Below are 16,013 nucleotides of genomic sequence, written 5' to 3' on the forward strand. Positions count from 1 at the left end.
ACCTTGGTTCCCTTGATTACTCTTTAATATCTAGCATACATGTTGTTACAGATGATTTACGTGCAAATGAATTCTTATTTGTAATTTATTCAGACATACTGTATGCACATAATGTTTTCATAATAATTTAATGAATTCATCAAATTCTCGAAGATATATTGAAAATGAGCACTACATTACAAACGCCGAATATTTAGTAAGTTACTAGGAGCTTTCCCGACATCTTATATTTTTTGACAGGATTTGTTTGTTTTATATTGTTTTATATTGTTTTTTGGTTTTTTTTTTCTGTTTTTGTTTTTTTTGTTTTTGGTTTTTTTTTCACAACGGACATCTAAATGAAAGTGTGTCATATATTTTCTCTCTTATAGGCCATTTGTGATGCTATAAAGCCTGATATTCAGGAAACAGACGTTCCACTTTTCCTGATAGAGCATATACAGAAGGATTTAGCATCAATATCCGCTGTTCTTGGGAAGAGTGTTGAGAATGTGCTCATACTGATTCATAAACTGTTATCTAACTTTACCAATGATCTTGGACCAGTAAACATAAGTAAGTAGTCAATGCTCATTAAAGACTTCAATTAATTTCCTTGAAAAAAATCATTGTAAAACAAAAAGTTCGTTGTGTGTATGTAAAATGAAAATGATTTATGTGTAACTTAAATTTGAATAAGAATACGCGATGAATTTTCATTTTGTTCTACTGACACTGTAAATCAAGCCGGTTCATGGTGATAAGGTGTACAAAGATTAAATGGGCCACCCGGACTGGAAGCATGGACCAGGAGCACCAGTTGGATAGGCGTACTCTAGGAACACCTGCTGAGTTGCTCATAAAATGTCACGTACAGGGTGGGAAAAAGAAAGAAAAAACTATGGCACAATCGACAAATCGATTTTCATAGTGCAGATGGATACACCGTAACGATCCACGAGTTTATGATGACGAGCAGCACGAAACTTCTGTAGCAACATAGCCTTGTTCCAGAAGCGTAATAGAAAGAAGTCTGGCGCGGTACAAATAGTCCGCGTAGTTTCGGTATGCTCTAGTATACATACGAGTTGTGTTTATATAAACTCCATACGTAGGTGATGAAGGGATATTGCCACAGAAGAAAAGAAAGATGACAATATTGAATGACAAGTCAGCGCATTGTCATAAAGTTTGTTCATAAGTTTTCCTTTCTATCGATCTCCAAGTGTATGTCAAGATATGACGCTGACTTCACAATGTCTGCAGTGTCATTTATCTGAAGTTCTTTCGAGAAGATGAGATTCATGGAATTCCCGATAAAGGATTGTTTAAAACAATATGTCATCTATATAACAGGAAGAGGGGTCAAAGTGTCTTGTGTAACTTTTTTTTCTTTTTTGATTAGATCAGCTTTAAAGTAAGCCTCGTAAGAGTTAAGAATAGGCCAACGAGTAGCAAGCACAATTTATTCCCAGTAGAATGCCGATCGTCAATTGGAAAACACGTTCACCACACTGGACAAATATGTTGTCGAATAAAATTTCTAGCATTTTGCAACATCTTCCTTAGCATATTTAGAAGATGATTTGTAGTCGTTTTTATATTTAGCAAGTCCAACCTACTTGTACCCAGATGTTCTGTTTTTTAATTCTTTTTTATGGGTTACAACGATTTATAACATTGACAAATTTATATTACCTGTTTCTATCTGAATGTATCTAAATCTCTCATAGGGTATCACCAAGTGAGCTTTGATCTCAGTTTTTCAATTTGAAACATATGATATAAAAATGTTTGGTGGTTTCAAGTTAAAAATTAAAACTTTTGAACTAAATAAAATGTGGAATGCATAAATGTAAAACATTTTGATATTTCACTACTGGTATCCTGATGAGAGAAATGGTCAACAAGTCTACTAATTTTATCTGTCCGATGTAAAAACTGTTGAAGTATTCAAAATTTATTTTATGGCTCAAGAAGGAATTAATATTTTTTCTTTGAAATACAAGGGGTATCAAATAAAAAGTAAAATTAATGCAGATTTATACCGGAAACTTGCATTAAATTGATAGACTGACAGATATTTTAAATTACTAATGAATGCAAAATAAAAAATATATATAATATTCTCTTCAAACGTGCTGCCAATTCACATAGCAAACAAAGTGAAGCGTTTTGCCAAAAATCTGAAACAAAAACTTCTTCAGATCTTATACTGTTTCCTTGAGATATTGTGAAGTTTTCGTACATTCGGTGGTTTAAGTTATTATTGACAATGTCGGATTTTAAGTTCCCTGTAAAAATATCTCAATTATCAATAATTCTAAAAGCACTGTTACAATTTTCTTTAGGTGATGATATTTGCTTCTTGAAGAATAAGCATGTAAGAGCAACATGGGAAGATGAATTCAACAAAAGATATATTGGACCTTTGGTTGAGGTGCTTGATCATATTTTGTTTTAATGTTTTACATTTATTGTCTCCTTATCATTCTTAAACATGAAATTAGAGGTAGCGAAAGGAAACCTTAAATTTCATTCTTCCGTATGTGTATCATTAGAAGAGAAAACTATCACAAAAATGAATATTTTATGCCCAAAAAATACAATTCAAATAAGTTAGCAGAGTGTATTTTGTCGTTTTTGTTTTTGTTTTTGTTTTTTGTTTTTTTTGTTTGGTAACTGTAAAGCAAAACATATCAATGTGACTGGTAATTGCATGCATGTTTTATGCGGCATATTTCCGTTTCTCTATAATCATCGTGTGTAATATCTTGTACTTTACATATTATTGAGCTCAATTACATGACTTAAAGGTTTAATTCTTTTTTTTCCAAGCCATGCAGGCATAAACCACTAGTTTTATTTTAATAGTAAATTTTGTAGTTTATAAAGTACTGCTATTTCTTCTCCGATTATCTGGAATGAAAAATAATGAAACGTTTCTCTGCTTTATTGGCGTATCATCTACAAAAAGGTACTTGTAAAATAATTTATGTTTCAGGCAAGTGACGAAATCCTACATGACGTCAGTACTAAAATAATGAATGATGAAGGATTTGGTAATACCATGATTTTGATTGTTCAGCAGTCGGTTGAAGAATTATTTTAAAATAAAACGTTTGTCCGTATTTATTTAAATGCGTTTAAAACCATATCTATAAATCATTTATTTTGTGTGATGGCTGTTAATATGTTGGAATATAATGCATACAAGAAGATTAGTTTCTTTATTAACTAATTCGTATTTCAGTACTTTTGTTAATAAATTTAATTTAAATTTTGAGTATTCACAAAATGTTCCTTCAATTTTCTCCATTGAAAAATGAGTTGCATGTCGTATTCCTAACCATTATACATTTTAATGCCATTGATAATTATGACATTTTTGGCAAGTATTTACACACCCTTCTAGCCTTATGTAGTTCTGAATGTGATGGCGAATTTTTCTAAGCGCTTCAAATAAAAGCAATCACAATCAATCCCTAATTTGCTGTTGTGGTGTGGTACCTTATGTAACAATTTCTAAGATATTTATAAACTTATACACAAGGTATTGTCTGGATACTTAATATATACGTATGATGACAAGGACCTCAAAGCCATGCCATTAGAAGACCGAAAATCGTGTATTTTTGTTAATGTTTTAAATTTTATAAAGATAAAGACATTGTGTTTTTGTTCAAATCACTAAACATTCTACCTTTTCTACCAGGCTCAGATCCTTTACTACAATTAATGTATGAGACACAGAAACAAATTGATCCCTTACGCAAGAACAGACTTTCAGAAAATCAGTTGGTCTGGCAGTTCCGAGAGCGTATTTCTATCGATCACCTCATGCATACAGTTATGAAATCCAACCAGAACTGTCCTGTCTTACTACAATTTTTAGAAGAGGTATTTTTTACACAAAATTAGAATTTTTCTATCTCTTAAACTAATTACGGTTTTCATTGGCACAATTCGTTTAGGCGGGATTTACGAGTTTTCCGTAAAACGCACCATTCAGATGTACAGGTCATAGCATGTCAAAAATATCTGGCATTTGGTACCATATCATTTGAGATATTTGTAATTAAGGTAAAAGTGGTCCCAACATACTTGCTCACTTATCAACCAAAAACAACACAAACCAAATAAAAAAAATATGTAAAATTTTATTATTATTCCAGTACTTTTGATAAAATCTAAACTTACTGTATCGCTATGTTTCTTTCGCAAAATAAGAGCACCAAATGGGTATGTACAAGATGACTGATAGCACCTCAAAGTTAGACTACAATTAGGTGATGTGGATTATGTTACAGTAAACAGTTTCTATATATTAAACAAATGGGCTAGTATGTAAGGGATGTAAATATTTATTCATTGGCCTACTATGAACTAATATATATAGATAAAGTGCATAACCAACATCTAAAACTGTGATATTTTCTTTCCCGGGCGTATGAAAACACCACCTACATAATTTCTGTTGAAAAATTCCAATTAATCTAAACAGAATTATTTTTTACGAGTTTGATGTAGTATTTAGGACCGTCAAATGAAAAAGTAAAATTAAAGAAAAGTTAATAATCCTTCCGAATAATAAGCAATAGAAATGAATGATTCACGTTAAAATAAATTTATGAAAAATATATTTAGTTTCTTTTGAATTTAAATAATATGCATTCTTTGCCTTCGAAAATGGCATTTACATTAAGAAAAAGACACTTATAATCAATACTGGGCCCATTTAAGGATAATTTGCGGAACAAGGTAGAATTTATTTTGATAACGTAGATCACACTGCAAGGTAACGTAATTCACAGAAATGATTTTGTGTAAGATTCTTAAAAAGTGAAATTTTTATGAAAAGTATACATTTCAACCATCATATAAATCCACAATACATCTATATATATGAAAAAATACCCACGTAGCAATGAATTTGAAAAAGTGACATTTTACCTTTATTTTGCAGAAAACAGGGAACAAATTTTCATGAATGGGAACTCGAAATGACAATATAACATGATTACCCTGGTACAGGGTAACGTAATTCACATAAAAATGGTGGACAATTACAAAACTACAATATTTTTGTCATTTTCCTGTATTTATGAGCTGGGCACTTTCTGACTTCCAGGATTAAATAAAATGAAAAACATAACATAACATAACAATTATTAGGTACAAACGTTTACATTTCTAAAGCTCTTTTAGTGTTAATACATGTAATAAGACGAATTTAATGTTTGATCAAAACAAGGTAATTTGATATGCTTTCTTTGTGTTAATTTTCCAGGAACATTTACTGAGAGTCCTCAGATTTGTCCCAGGAATTATACGACTTCAACGAATTCTTATTAATAAATATAGTAGGCGTCTAGAGAAGGCGGAAGCTGTAGGACTAACTATGGATAGAGTCCTAAAAGATTTGCATGGTAAGGAGAGAATCGTCCATTTGTTTTTGTTTTTTCTTATAGCCTGTTGGCTTCTTCTTAAATTGGCAAATTATAATTATTTTGTTCACAGGTAGTCATTTATTATTTTAAATACGCAAAACGTTGTTATAAAATGAATTGAACTTTTGATAAAGATATAGTCATTGTCTATGTATTGCAACTTGAGATTTGTCTTTGATGACCTATTCCTTTCGGTGACAGACACATGAACATCTTTGTAATTCAATTTAGTATTGTTGTGACATGCTTTTACAAAATGGCGATATAGTAAATAGAAATAATAAAACCTTAAATCATAATTTGTCATGTACATCAATTCTACATTCAGAGCCCGGATCAGGTGAGATTGATTCATGTTGGAATGATTTTAAAGAAGCATGGGAAAGTGTTCGACATCACCTCGAAGGATATGGTAATTGTTTAAAGTTGTGTATTTAATAAAATACTGTGGACTCAAAACTCGTTAGTCATTGGGTTCTATTAATTTTATATGGAGCATTATCATTATTAGTACAATCTGAATTCTTTACCGTAACAACTTGTATTTTAAGGCAGGGGTAATTGTACAATTGTTATTGGCGTACAATACACTATAATGATCCATGAGTTCATAACTTTCGAAGTAATCTTAAATATTTAAGTAACAAAACCCAATTCCGGATAGCTAATTGTAAGAAGTTAAGTTCGATACAAATATTAAATATGGAAGGGGTACATTTTACTTGCCCACTTAAACCACTGGATGGTTATTCATGGAATGAAATTCGGTAGTAATTGTATTTTTTAACGTAGTGGACTTGCGTATCTATTTTGTGAGATAATTGTCTGTTATTCTAGTTATTATTTCATTGACAAAAACGAATCTTTGCGTTGTGATTTATATATTCTTTGTTCTTCCTTATAGTGGTTCCATTAAATGGCAACTTTGTTGATCTACCCAAAGACATTTGTCAATTGAAAATTGATGATAGAACTTCTGTATCGTACATTCTACCAACTTACAGAGACAACGGGCTTTGCTCTTTTATACTGCTATTTTTCTTACTGGAAAGACAAAATTTGTTCTTGGAGAAATACTGCCAAGTAAAGGGAATAAGGTATATGTAAATATGATAATTCATCATCATCATTATTATTTTTATTATTTTTATAGCTTATTTCAAAGGAGGAAGGTGTAAGTTTGCTCCATCATTTATGAAGCTCAATTTTAATTCTCTTTATTTTGATATTTGTTGTACGACTTTTTAGCCTCACTCCAAAAATGAAAAGAAAATATGGGTTCACCAGACTATTAACAGATATAAACGAAAAATTGTCAGATATTCCTTCTTTTTCTAAATTTGAATATTTGGTCATGTAAATCAGCTACTTTTTAGTTGATGTTTGATTACTTTCTTTAACGGGGTAATCTCCCCTTCTAATGTTTTTTCTTGTTTTTTAGAACACTTGCATTGAGTAATAGAAGTTTTTCATAATGTGACAATTTATAATGATGGGTTCACATGAAATAGTTTTAAGATTCCCTTAAACGAGAAAAGTTTGAAATTCCGATAAATAGGAGAGCCACCTAAAAATATATAATATAAACTCATTTTAATTGAGACTCTCTGTTTTAAAATTTCGTACCAATGCAAAATTTTAAAATATGTCTTAACTGTTTGACTGTCTTCAGCTATGAAAGCCTACCTAAAGTATATGTAAGAGATGTTTCACCAGCTCATCTGATAAGCTACCATCCAAGCCGAGACCTTTTACCGATGGTATTGGCAAATTGTAATTACTCATTTCAAGTCGGACAGGGAACCAAAGTATATTACGATTTTGCAAATGTAGAGAGACAGCTCATTGACAGATTCATTTTAACAAAATCAGTTGTTCAGCTAAAAGAGGTGTGTACAACTTTTCGGCAAACAATTTACTACTTTCATTTATCAAATTTATATTTTAATATTTGAGAAAATTTGGAACCTGCACAAACCCATTATTATTTAACTTTTATGATGTAAGTATGGGACGTACACTAATCTAACAGAAATACAAATACAGTGTGTATGAGAAAAAAGCCTATACTCCAAGAATAAATAAAGGCAAAGTCTTGACAATTAATGACTTATTAGTATCAAGTTTGAATACATCTAATGGATACAATTCTCTGTTAAACTGTTGTACTAGTTTCTGAAAACTAAGATTTTAGAAAACTAAACACAGTTTTCTAAACATAGAAGGAACTCGCATATTGTAATGTCAAACTGAATCATTATGGGCAATAGTTCAACCTATGCTTGTAAATGACATGATGAAAAACTATAATTTTGCCTAAATCATTTGTATAGTGTTGGCAAACACTTATAAACGAATATGCATATTTGTTGGAAATCAAGGGAACCAGGGCCATATTGTTAATCAAAAAGATCAAAATTCAAAGACAAAACCAGACGAAGAACTAGATAAACAAAAATGTTAATACAATATCGTAAATTATGAAAAGATAATTACTCTATATGAAAAATGGTACATGGTAAAACTTGGATGCTCTATTTTGCACCTTTTTGGAAAAAGCCTGCATCGGTTATGTTTCTAATTTACTTATTACTGAGATATTAACATTTAGCTTGGAGTTTAAGATATAGTTGCAACTTATTTATTTATTAATTTATTTATTTTGTTTTAATACATATTTGCAACTTTTTCCTGTGATTGTTACAATCAAAACAATTGAGAAGAATTAGATTTTAGTATCTTAAAGAATATGAACCTCAAATAAATGTTATTATTAATTGATATGATATAACTGTCAATGATAAAATATGAAAAAGGTCTAACTATATTTTTAGATTGACACAGTTGTCTACCATTCTGAAATTACAAATGCCGTGGTATTCAGTCAACTGAGAGAAAAAATCCAACAGGTCTGTATTACATAAAATTTATTCCATATGTTTGCAAACTTCTAAGCAAAACAATGACCAGATCTACTTATATTTTGTTTTCTTTTTCCACATATATTGTGTGCACCTTAGTTGATAATAACGGTGCAGAAAAAAGACAACGTTTATTAGTGAGAACGTCCGCCGTCAACAGGCAACACAATTGGTGTCTTGCCAATGGCTGGAACTCCTAATCTTTTCACAACACTCTTATTTAACCCCGAATTTTAACCGGATGAATATTGCCCTTCCTCTAGGTTCATTTAGTTCCTTTCTTTCATGTTATATTTGCTACGAAACCCTTCGTACGAATCAAAGGTATTTTGTGTTTTTTTTTAATGAAAAGTCATTTACCTTTCTTTGTAAAAGTTTTGAAATTGTAATTTCCTGTTTTAAGAGACGTATGTGCGGGAGGTGCCTCGACAACTAATAGAAATGCACACAATAGCAAAACTCATTGATCTTGTGCTTGCCCTAAAATTGTTAAAATTGATTAGTCTTATTTTTATTGTTTCACAGGAGAGAATAAGTCAATCAGCACTTGTACAAATTCAGTCAGAGCTTCGAAATTTAGAATATCCCGAGTTGTGTAGCAGCATGGACAACTTAAATATTGCAATTAGCTTTCTCAAATCAGTTGGCCCTGAAAATGAGCGGTCTTTGAAAGATTTTGTGGTCAAAATTTTGAAAATAGAGAATCCGTTTGTGAGCAATAAGGTAAACACGTTTACACAGCACAGTGTGTTTTTTTCCTTTAAATGGATGATGTTTTAAATTCCATTTGAAGTAAAAGTTTGTACAACGTTTTAGGCAGAATGTTGATTTCTTAAGTTATCTTTAATTTACGATCTGCAAGTCTTTTAAGTAATAGGTATTGAATTTACTTCATAACCATTGGATCATCATCAATTACAATTGTTTAAATTCGGCATAAAGCGTATACAAATTTATATCATTAGTTCACTTGGCCGTAGGCCATGTGAGCTATTGCCATCACTTGTCGTCGTCGTCGTTGTCGTCGTCGTCGTTAACAATTTCTTCAAACATCTCTTAAAATACTGTATTGATTTGGATGAAACTAAAGATGATTGTTGGGGTCAGACAGAAGATTTTTGCATATATCTCCAAATCCATTAGGTTTAGCCAATATCTTTCAATTGCTGAAACGATTCTTATTATAAGGCTTACAAAAGTGTAATGAATCAAATCGAGTCAAAATTGTCGGACGACTCCTTGTTAGAGTTCTTGACCTTGAAAGGCAGAAATTTAAGCATGTGAGCGATTCAGGCTCCTGGGAGTTTTATTTTTCCCCTCTGAAAACGTATTTGGAAATTAAAAACGTTACTTTTTTTTATTTTTGCAGGTTCATCAAGTATGTAAATGTAAGCACGCACAGTCTTTATGGCTACAGTTTGCACTAGAAAGGACAAAACGGCTAGAAAAATATCACCAGGTACTTGATTGTAAACGTTTTTTTTTTCATCATAAAAGCATGATTTTGCACTTAAGTCAAAGTGTTTATCTATGTTTTCATGTGTTAACAATTTTCAAGAATCCTGTTACTTTCCATTGCAAGCAAATCAACTCATACACATCATCAGTATATTGTGTAAACAATATTCCTTAACTATCCGGCAGTTACATCTTCTAATTTACACACAAAATTCGTCACACAACACATTTCACAACATTGGTATAAAATTAATATGAACTCAAGTCCGATGCTAATTTGGAGTGTGTAATTTTCCTCAAACTGAAACTGACTAAATCAAAGACCCGCTTTACTAGTATAGCTATATCATTGTTGCCTTCTAGGAGTCATTTGATGGAGTATCGACGTCACTCAAGTCTCAACTTTCACATGAGGAGGCAGATACATTAAGAAAGATCTTTGAAAAATTAAAACCAGGACACCTTAGCATACTTCTTGAAATCCTTTTTGAGTGTATAATGTTAATGATTGACATTCCCCAGAAAGATGCTGAATCAGTTGATATGTCAGGAGTAAGGTATGCAAGATTTAAAGGTGAAGTACGCGAGTAGTTGTTGTTTACATTAGATATTGCAACAGAGGTAAATGGGTTGAATACGCAAGAAATGCGTGCTTATATTCTTGCGTTTGTTCACCATTATGGCTACCATAGAGCCTAGTAGTACTATGCTAAAAGACAAGTTAACAGAAACTGTAACTTGTCCTACAATTTGCCGGTCAATTTGTAATATGATTATTCTTTTTTTTAATTGACAAATGTTAGATGTTTTGAACAACATGATATACTGTTTATAGAGCCTAAGGATTGATTTGGTATCCCAAATGTCAATGGCCTGAACATAAGAGTTAATTCAACAATGGGAAGAAAATATCATATGAAAGGTTATATGTATAAAGCGCATTGTGAACAGCATCTTTAAATTGTTACTGTTTTGTTTTGTTTTGGTTTTTGGTGTTTTTTTTTTGTTTTCTTTTTTGCGAATGGTACTCAATGCCTAGACGATAGCTTCCAGTCCTCTGTACATAACGTGATTTACTCATGGATTTCGTAACTTAATGTACCTTACTTTTTGGACCTTTCAGAGCTTACTGAAAGGTGTGTTTACACTTACTGAATACCTTTAGGTGGTCCGTGTGAGTATTAACATTGTTTATAAAGGTTATACGAGGGTACATTTGCTGTTTCGCCATGTCTGTTTCTTTTTTGTTGCAATGATTTTACCTTTAGAAGGTTTTCCTATACATTTAACGTCCGCATCCGTTTCCCAATTATTAAAAGAAAGCGTAGGGAAATAATTTTCGTTTTTTCGTGTTTTTTTAAGTTGGTATAATGTTACAAGTATCATATTATCATGGTGCGCATAGTAGGAAGCACTTCCTTCCTAAAGATTTTATTAACATTAGTTATTGTATATTCAAGTGTATATAAACCAGGTTGTAGTGCTTCCATGTAAAATATACACTGTGCGATAACTAACTATGCATATTTTATGTAGCACATTTTATAGTCTGTTTTCTTGATTGCTGATTTAATTTAGAATGTTACTGTATGCAACTAATATCATTCTATTGATAATTGTTACAGGTCGAATTAAAAAATAAAATTTGCTTTGGAATATTTTACTTCACCTCTGTGTAAAGGCAAACACCTGTCATAATGTTGACAGTTAAAGAAAGGTCGAGCGTTAAATTTCATAATTGGAAACTTCATACTAATAGTCATTCTTCTAGTTTCTGTTTTGTACTACATCTCTTTATATCATGACTGTATTTTTCATTTATTTTTAGGTTAAGTGATGCTTTGTCTCAATATTTCTATGACTATCCCTATGCAGAAGAAATAGACCAACCTCCCTGGATGCAGCAAGTCATTGACGACTTATCAGCTGACACTGATATGAACAAACTGTTATGTGCTCATGTAGTTGATACATGGGTTATACTTTTTGACGTACATGAGGAGAATAGAGAAGAAGATTTGTATTGATATCTTAGTTCATTGGGCTATATATATGTTTTATTTCTGTAAATTGTTAGTTTATCATAAAAAAAACTTTCAGCATATGTATTAAATCAATTTTAAGAATTGTTATTCAAATTATAATATGATAATGGCTAATTGTATTTCCATATGAATGAAGTGCGTGGTTTTTTTTTTTTTTTTAAAGAAGGTATTGTCATTGTAGTATTTCTTTTATTAATATGTTGGTCTTTGAAGATTCCAGGTAAAGATATCATTTGCTATATGTACATTCAGGATGTTCTTCTTTTTTTTTGTTTTTGTTTATTGTTTACTGTTTATTTTATTTCATCCTCTTATTTTATTCTTACTTTCTATGCTTCACTACTGTGTTTCAGTTGTGCATAGAAGATCCAACTTTTTTATTAATTTATTTTATTTCTATTTAACATTATGTTTGCCATACATTTTACTTTTGTTCACATGTATATAATTTCAATTGTTTGTAAGATGAAATAGACCTTTTCATATTCTTGACTTTGACTTCGTTTTTTTTTTAAATTTTGAGCAACTGGAAGTAACCTTGCAACCCGGTAGACTAGTTTACTGTCCAATTGGATCAATGGACAGCAGTAGACTTCAAATTTAAATATTTGACTTACTGTAGCTGCAGTGTGTGCTTGATTATTTTTTTCAATAATCCATTCCAAACCATTAGCTACTTTCCGAAGTGTAAATAGTATGAGTTTCAATAAAAATGTTTACTGTTCTTCCTTTCCCCTAATGAGACCGCCAAGCAGGTTGTCGGGTATTGGCGGGTTACGTCCCTCTCAAACTTGCTAAAATGGCTTGCGTTCCGTAAATATGAAAACGACAATTGTGATATACATATAAATATTATACAAATGTATATAATTCATAAAACTATTTGACTGAATTCACAAACTTTCGGAAGAACTTCAACTGGGACTTGATTCTAAAATCAATCTATTAATCAAAAGAAATTATTTCATTCATTTGTCTTTCTTTCTAAGCTACTGTCTATAAAGAGTGTTTTGGGAATAAGATAATTCTAACTTGGTATGCAGTCTTGTTTATATATAAAATCTGAAAATTTACTCCTTGTAGATCTTAGTTCTTCTATACTCAAATGTTGTTTATCAATTGTTATGCTTTTATATTATAGTAACTGTTGAAATTTATGTGATCTTAGTATTATACTGTATTACATTATTGATGTATGTATGCTCAATTGCTGGAGTATGGAATTGTGTAGAACATTGAGATAAGTATATGAAGTCGGTTGTTTATTTACGGATTTGTGTCAATAGCAATGATGAATACATCACAATCAGTGTTTGAAAATGGTTTGCTGTTTATGTAGAAGTTCTTGTTGTGTGTGCTTTTGTTTTGTTTTGTTTTGTTTTGTACATACAGAGTGATTCGTTTGTGACTTTTTTATCAGCACAAACCATACATCATGAAAAATTCATAACGGGAGTCTTTATATATAATTTTAGTATATTATATTATCAGTGCTTATATCAATAACTGCAAGAGTATGGGAATGATATTTCAAATAAAACAGTGTGACAAATAGGTAAAATCAGTTCCCAATGCTCTTTCTTTTTGAACCCATGTTTGTTTTTTTTTTTTCCTTCTTTTATTCATATATTTTGATACATATTTTTGAAACATGTTTAACTTTTCAGTGATATTTCTGATAATTTTATAATGTACACAGGCAAATATTTTTCACGTGAAATTCCTGTTAATCGAGTTTCACGTGAACTCCACATAAAATTAACGTGATTTTAACGTGTTTCTAGAAAAACAGAGGACGCTTACCCTACCAGTGCACCTTGTCCATGCTCCCAGTTTTTAGTGGACTCCGAGTTGCTCATTTGCTTTTGTTACTTTGTATGTATGATTTTAGTTACTTTATGTTCTTTGTTGTGTATGTCTGTTTTCCATGGTCTTTGTCCCTGGATTACATTCTTTTAACTACCGCTATAACCTTGGTTCCCTTGATTACTCTTTGACATGAAATTTACTTAACACGAATTTTTTTTTAACAATTTACATGAATTTCACGTGAAGACTCGATTCAAACGAATTTCACGTGAACTTAGTCACAAAGTTTATTTGCTCAATTCACGTGAAAACTTCTGTTTATTTAACAGCTTGGGTCAAAAGCAATAATAATTATATCACAGCCAGCGAGTTTTAAAATATTTTACTGTTTAGATAAAAGTTGTGTGCTATTTTAGAATCACACAAGAATTTTTTTCTGTGACTATTCCAACTCTAATATATGTCGACTAACTGTGTGTGTATATTAAAGGTTTGAATTTCATTCATCTTCAATATCATCTTTCACTCGGATCTGTGATTTAGAATTATCAAATCAAGTTTAGAAGACATTCAATTATTTTTGTCTATGATACTTTTTGTGCTTCTTGTCTTCTACTCTTTCATTTTGTATATGATTAAAAAGACTTAGTATGAAACTTTTGATGTCTTATTCAAAATTTGCTTCAATTTTCTGTAAACAATTTCAAAAGAGCTTTATGTGATTTTAATATTTCATGTTTTAATAATTTGTTTAGTTTTGCATGTTCGTATATCTTTGGTGAAAGAAATTTGAATCCTTCAATTTGATAATTATTTATTAACATTATGTAATGTTTATCTTCTTATTGTTCTCTTCAATATAATATTGTTATAGTTGTTACAAAGGAAAGAAAATCGGATTCCAATTCTAATGCTTCCTTGATATTTTGATGTGAGTTTGGTTTCATGTAATATTATTACCATTTTATCAATGAGTAGTTTGAAATAATTCCATTGGGTAAATAAGTTGAATAGTTTATGAAAAATGAAGTATAATTCACAATTATTTTGGCAACTGCAGTTTGCATACTACAGTTGTACGAAGCATAACTTTTATATAAATCATGTAACTTAACAATTGTACATTTGGAAAAGTCTTGTTTGCTGATGTTTCTTATGTATTCGAGTGGTATGTTTCTGAATTCAAATACATTGTATTGACTTTTGATGGATATTTATTAACTTAAAAGATTTATATGCTTAAAGTGAGAGGAAATTTTGTTTGAATTTTAAAAGCTTACTTATATTGGTAATTTGTTATGTCGGCACTCATGAATATTCACTACCAGTTTTTGTACGATTTTAATATTGCAAGTGCTTTAGTTTTTTTGGGTTTTTTTTTGTTGTTTTTTTTTTTTTTTTTTTGTTTTTGTGTTTTTTTTTGGTATGCTGTCTTGTTTTCATTATCTTGATGTACTTTCGTATTTTATTTTGTTAGTTACATTGTGTCATTGCGTCTCTTTTCCATGATTTGACGTTTTGGTTATGTGCTTGGATTTTGAGGTCTAAGGATTGTTCTTCTATTTTGATGCTTCGATACTTTTTTGCCAATATTAACAGTAGTCATTCTTAAAGTTTGTTTTGTATAATGTTTCTTCTTTAATCGTTGACAATTTGCATATTTATGTTCATTTTTTTGGGGGGGGGTTTAATTTTGAATATTTTATCAATTAGTGTATTGATTGCATCATTAATTCTTCCGATTTTTGAATAAATCTTGTTTTTAAAATGGGTTGTTTTATCCCCTTGAACATATAATTTACAAATATTAATTTATTCACATTGAATTAATACCACTACGGGAGTAACAAGTGTTGTGGTAAGACTGCAGATCCTTTTTGACAGTTGTGAGTATAGAAGTTAAAAGTTTTGAAAGAGGTTTGGTGGTACATTTTGCAGATCCAGCTATGAAACGTTGTTTGTATGGATTCTTGTGGAGTTTAGGAATCCAGTACATAGACGGTAAATCACAATCATCGTCCTTGTTAGAGAGACCAAAAGAGGATAGCACAGATTTGTGGTTTTCCACAATCTCTTCTTTGGAGAGAGTGGCAGCAGTATAGGTCTTATCACTGTTATTATTTTCTACGTCTACCTTTGATAATAAACATTGGATGTGGAACGTTTTGCAGACAAAAACTATGTTGTTTTGGGCTTTGTCTGCTGGTACGACAACATATTTGTCATGTATAGTATACAATGTTTTTGCTACATCGGGGTTTTTGAAAACTAATGTAGCCTTGGCACTCATTGACCTACTTAAAACTTTCATTCGTTTCAAAATTAAAAACCTCACGGCCTTTAACCACTCT

General features: G+C 30.9%; 1 protein-coding gene across 1 annotated transcript in view; it reads left to right on the forward strand.

Moving 5' to 3' along the window:
* LOC148615039 (E3 ubiquitin-protein ligase rnf213-alpha-like) overlaps positions 1 to 15,430 on the forward strand; it is a 124,648-nt gene extending 109,218 nt beyond the window's left edge. The window contains exons 85-97 of the mRNA XM_088589642.1: positions 372 to 555; positions 2,331 to 2,419; positions 2,984 to 3,041; positions 3,695 to 3,879; positions 5,270 to 5,408; positions 5,758 to 5,841; positions 6,334 to 6,526; positions 7,102 to 7,318; positions 8,264 to 8,338; positions 8,876 to 9,073; positions 9,720 to 9,809; positions 10,172 to 10,365; positions 11,637 to 15,430. Of these exons, the coding sequence (XP_088445768.1) occupies positions 372 to 555; positions 2,331 to 2,419; positions 2,984 to 3,041; positions 3,695 to 3,879; positions 5,270 to 5,408; positions 5,758 to 5,841; positions 6,334 to 6,526; positions 7,102 to 7,318; positions 8,264 to 8,338; positions 8,876 to 9,073; positions 9,720 to 9,809; positions 10,172 to 10,365; positions 11,637 to 11,835 (1,905 nt within the window). The 3' untranslated portion in view covers positions 11,836 to 15,430. The remainder of the gene's footprint in view (positions 1 to 371; positions 556 to 2,330; positions 2,420 to 2,983; positions 3,042 to 3,694; positions 3,880 to 5,269; positions 5,409 to 5,757; positions 5,842 to 6,333; positions 6,527 to 7,101; positions 7,319 to 8,263; positions 8,339 to 8,875; positions 9,074 to 9,719; positions 9,810 to 10,171; positions 10,366 to 11,636) is intronic.
* Positions 15,431 to 16,013: the final 583 nt, after the last annotated feature.

The sequence above is a fragment of the Perna viridis genome, chromosome 6, assembly GCF_037379345.1.
Source record: "Perna viridis isolate PV_CMFRI_1.1 ecotype Kerala chromosome 6, ASM3737934v1, whole genome shotgun sequence".
Classification (NCBI taxonomy): Eukaryota; Metazoa; Mollusca; class Bivalvia; order Mytilida; family Mytilidae; genus Perna; species Perna viridis.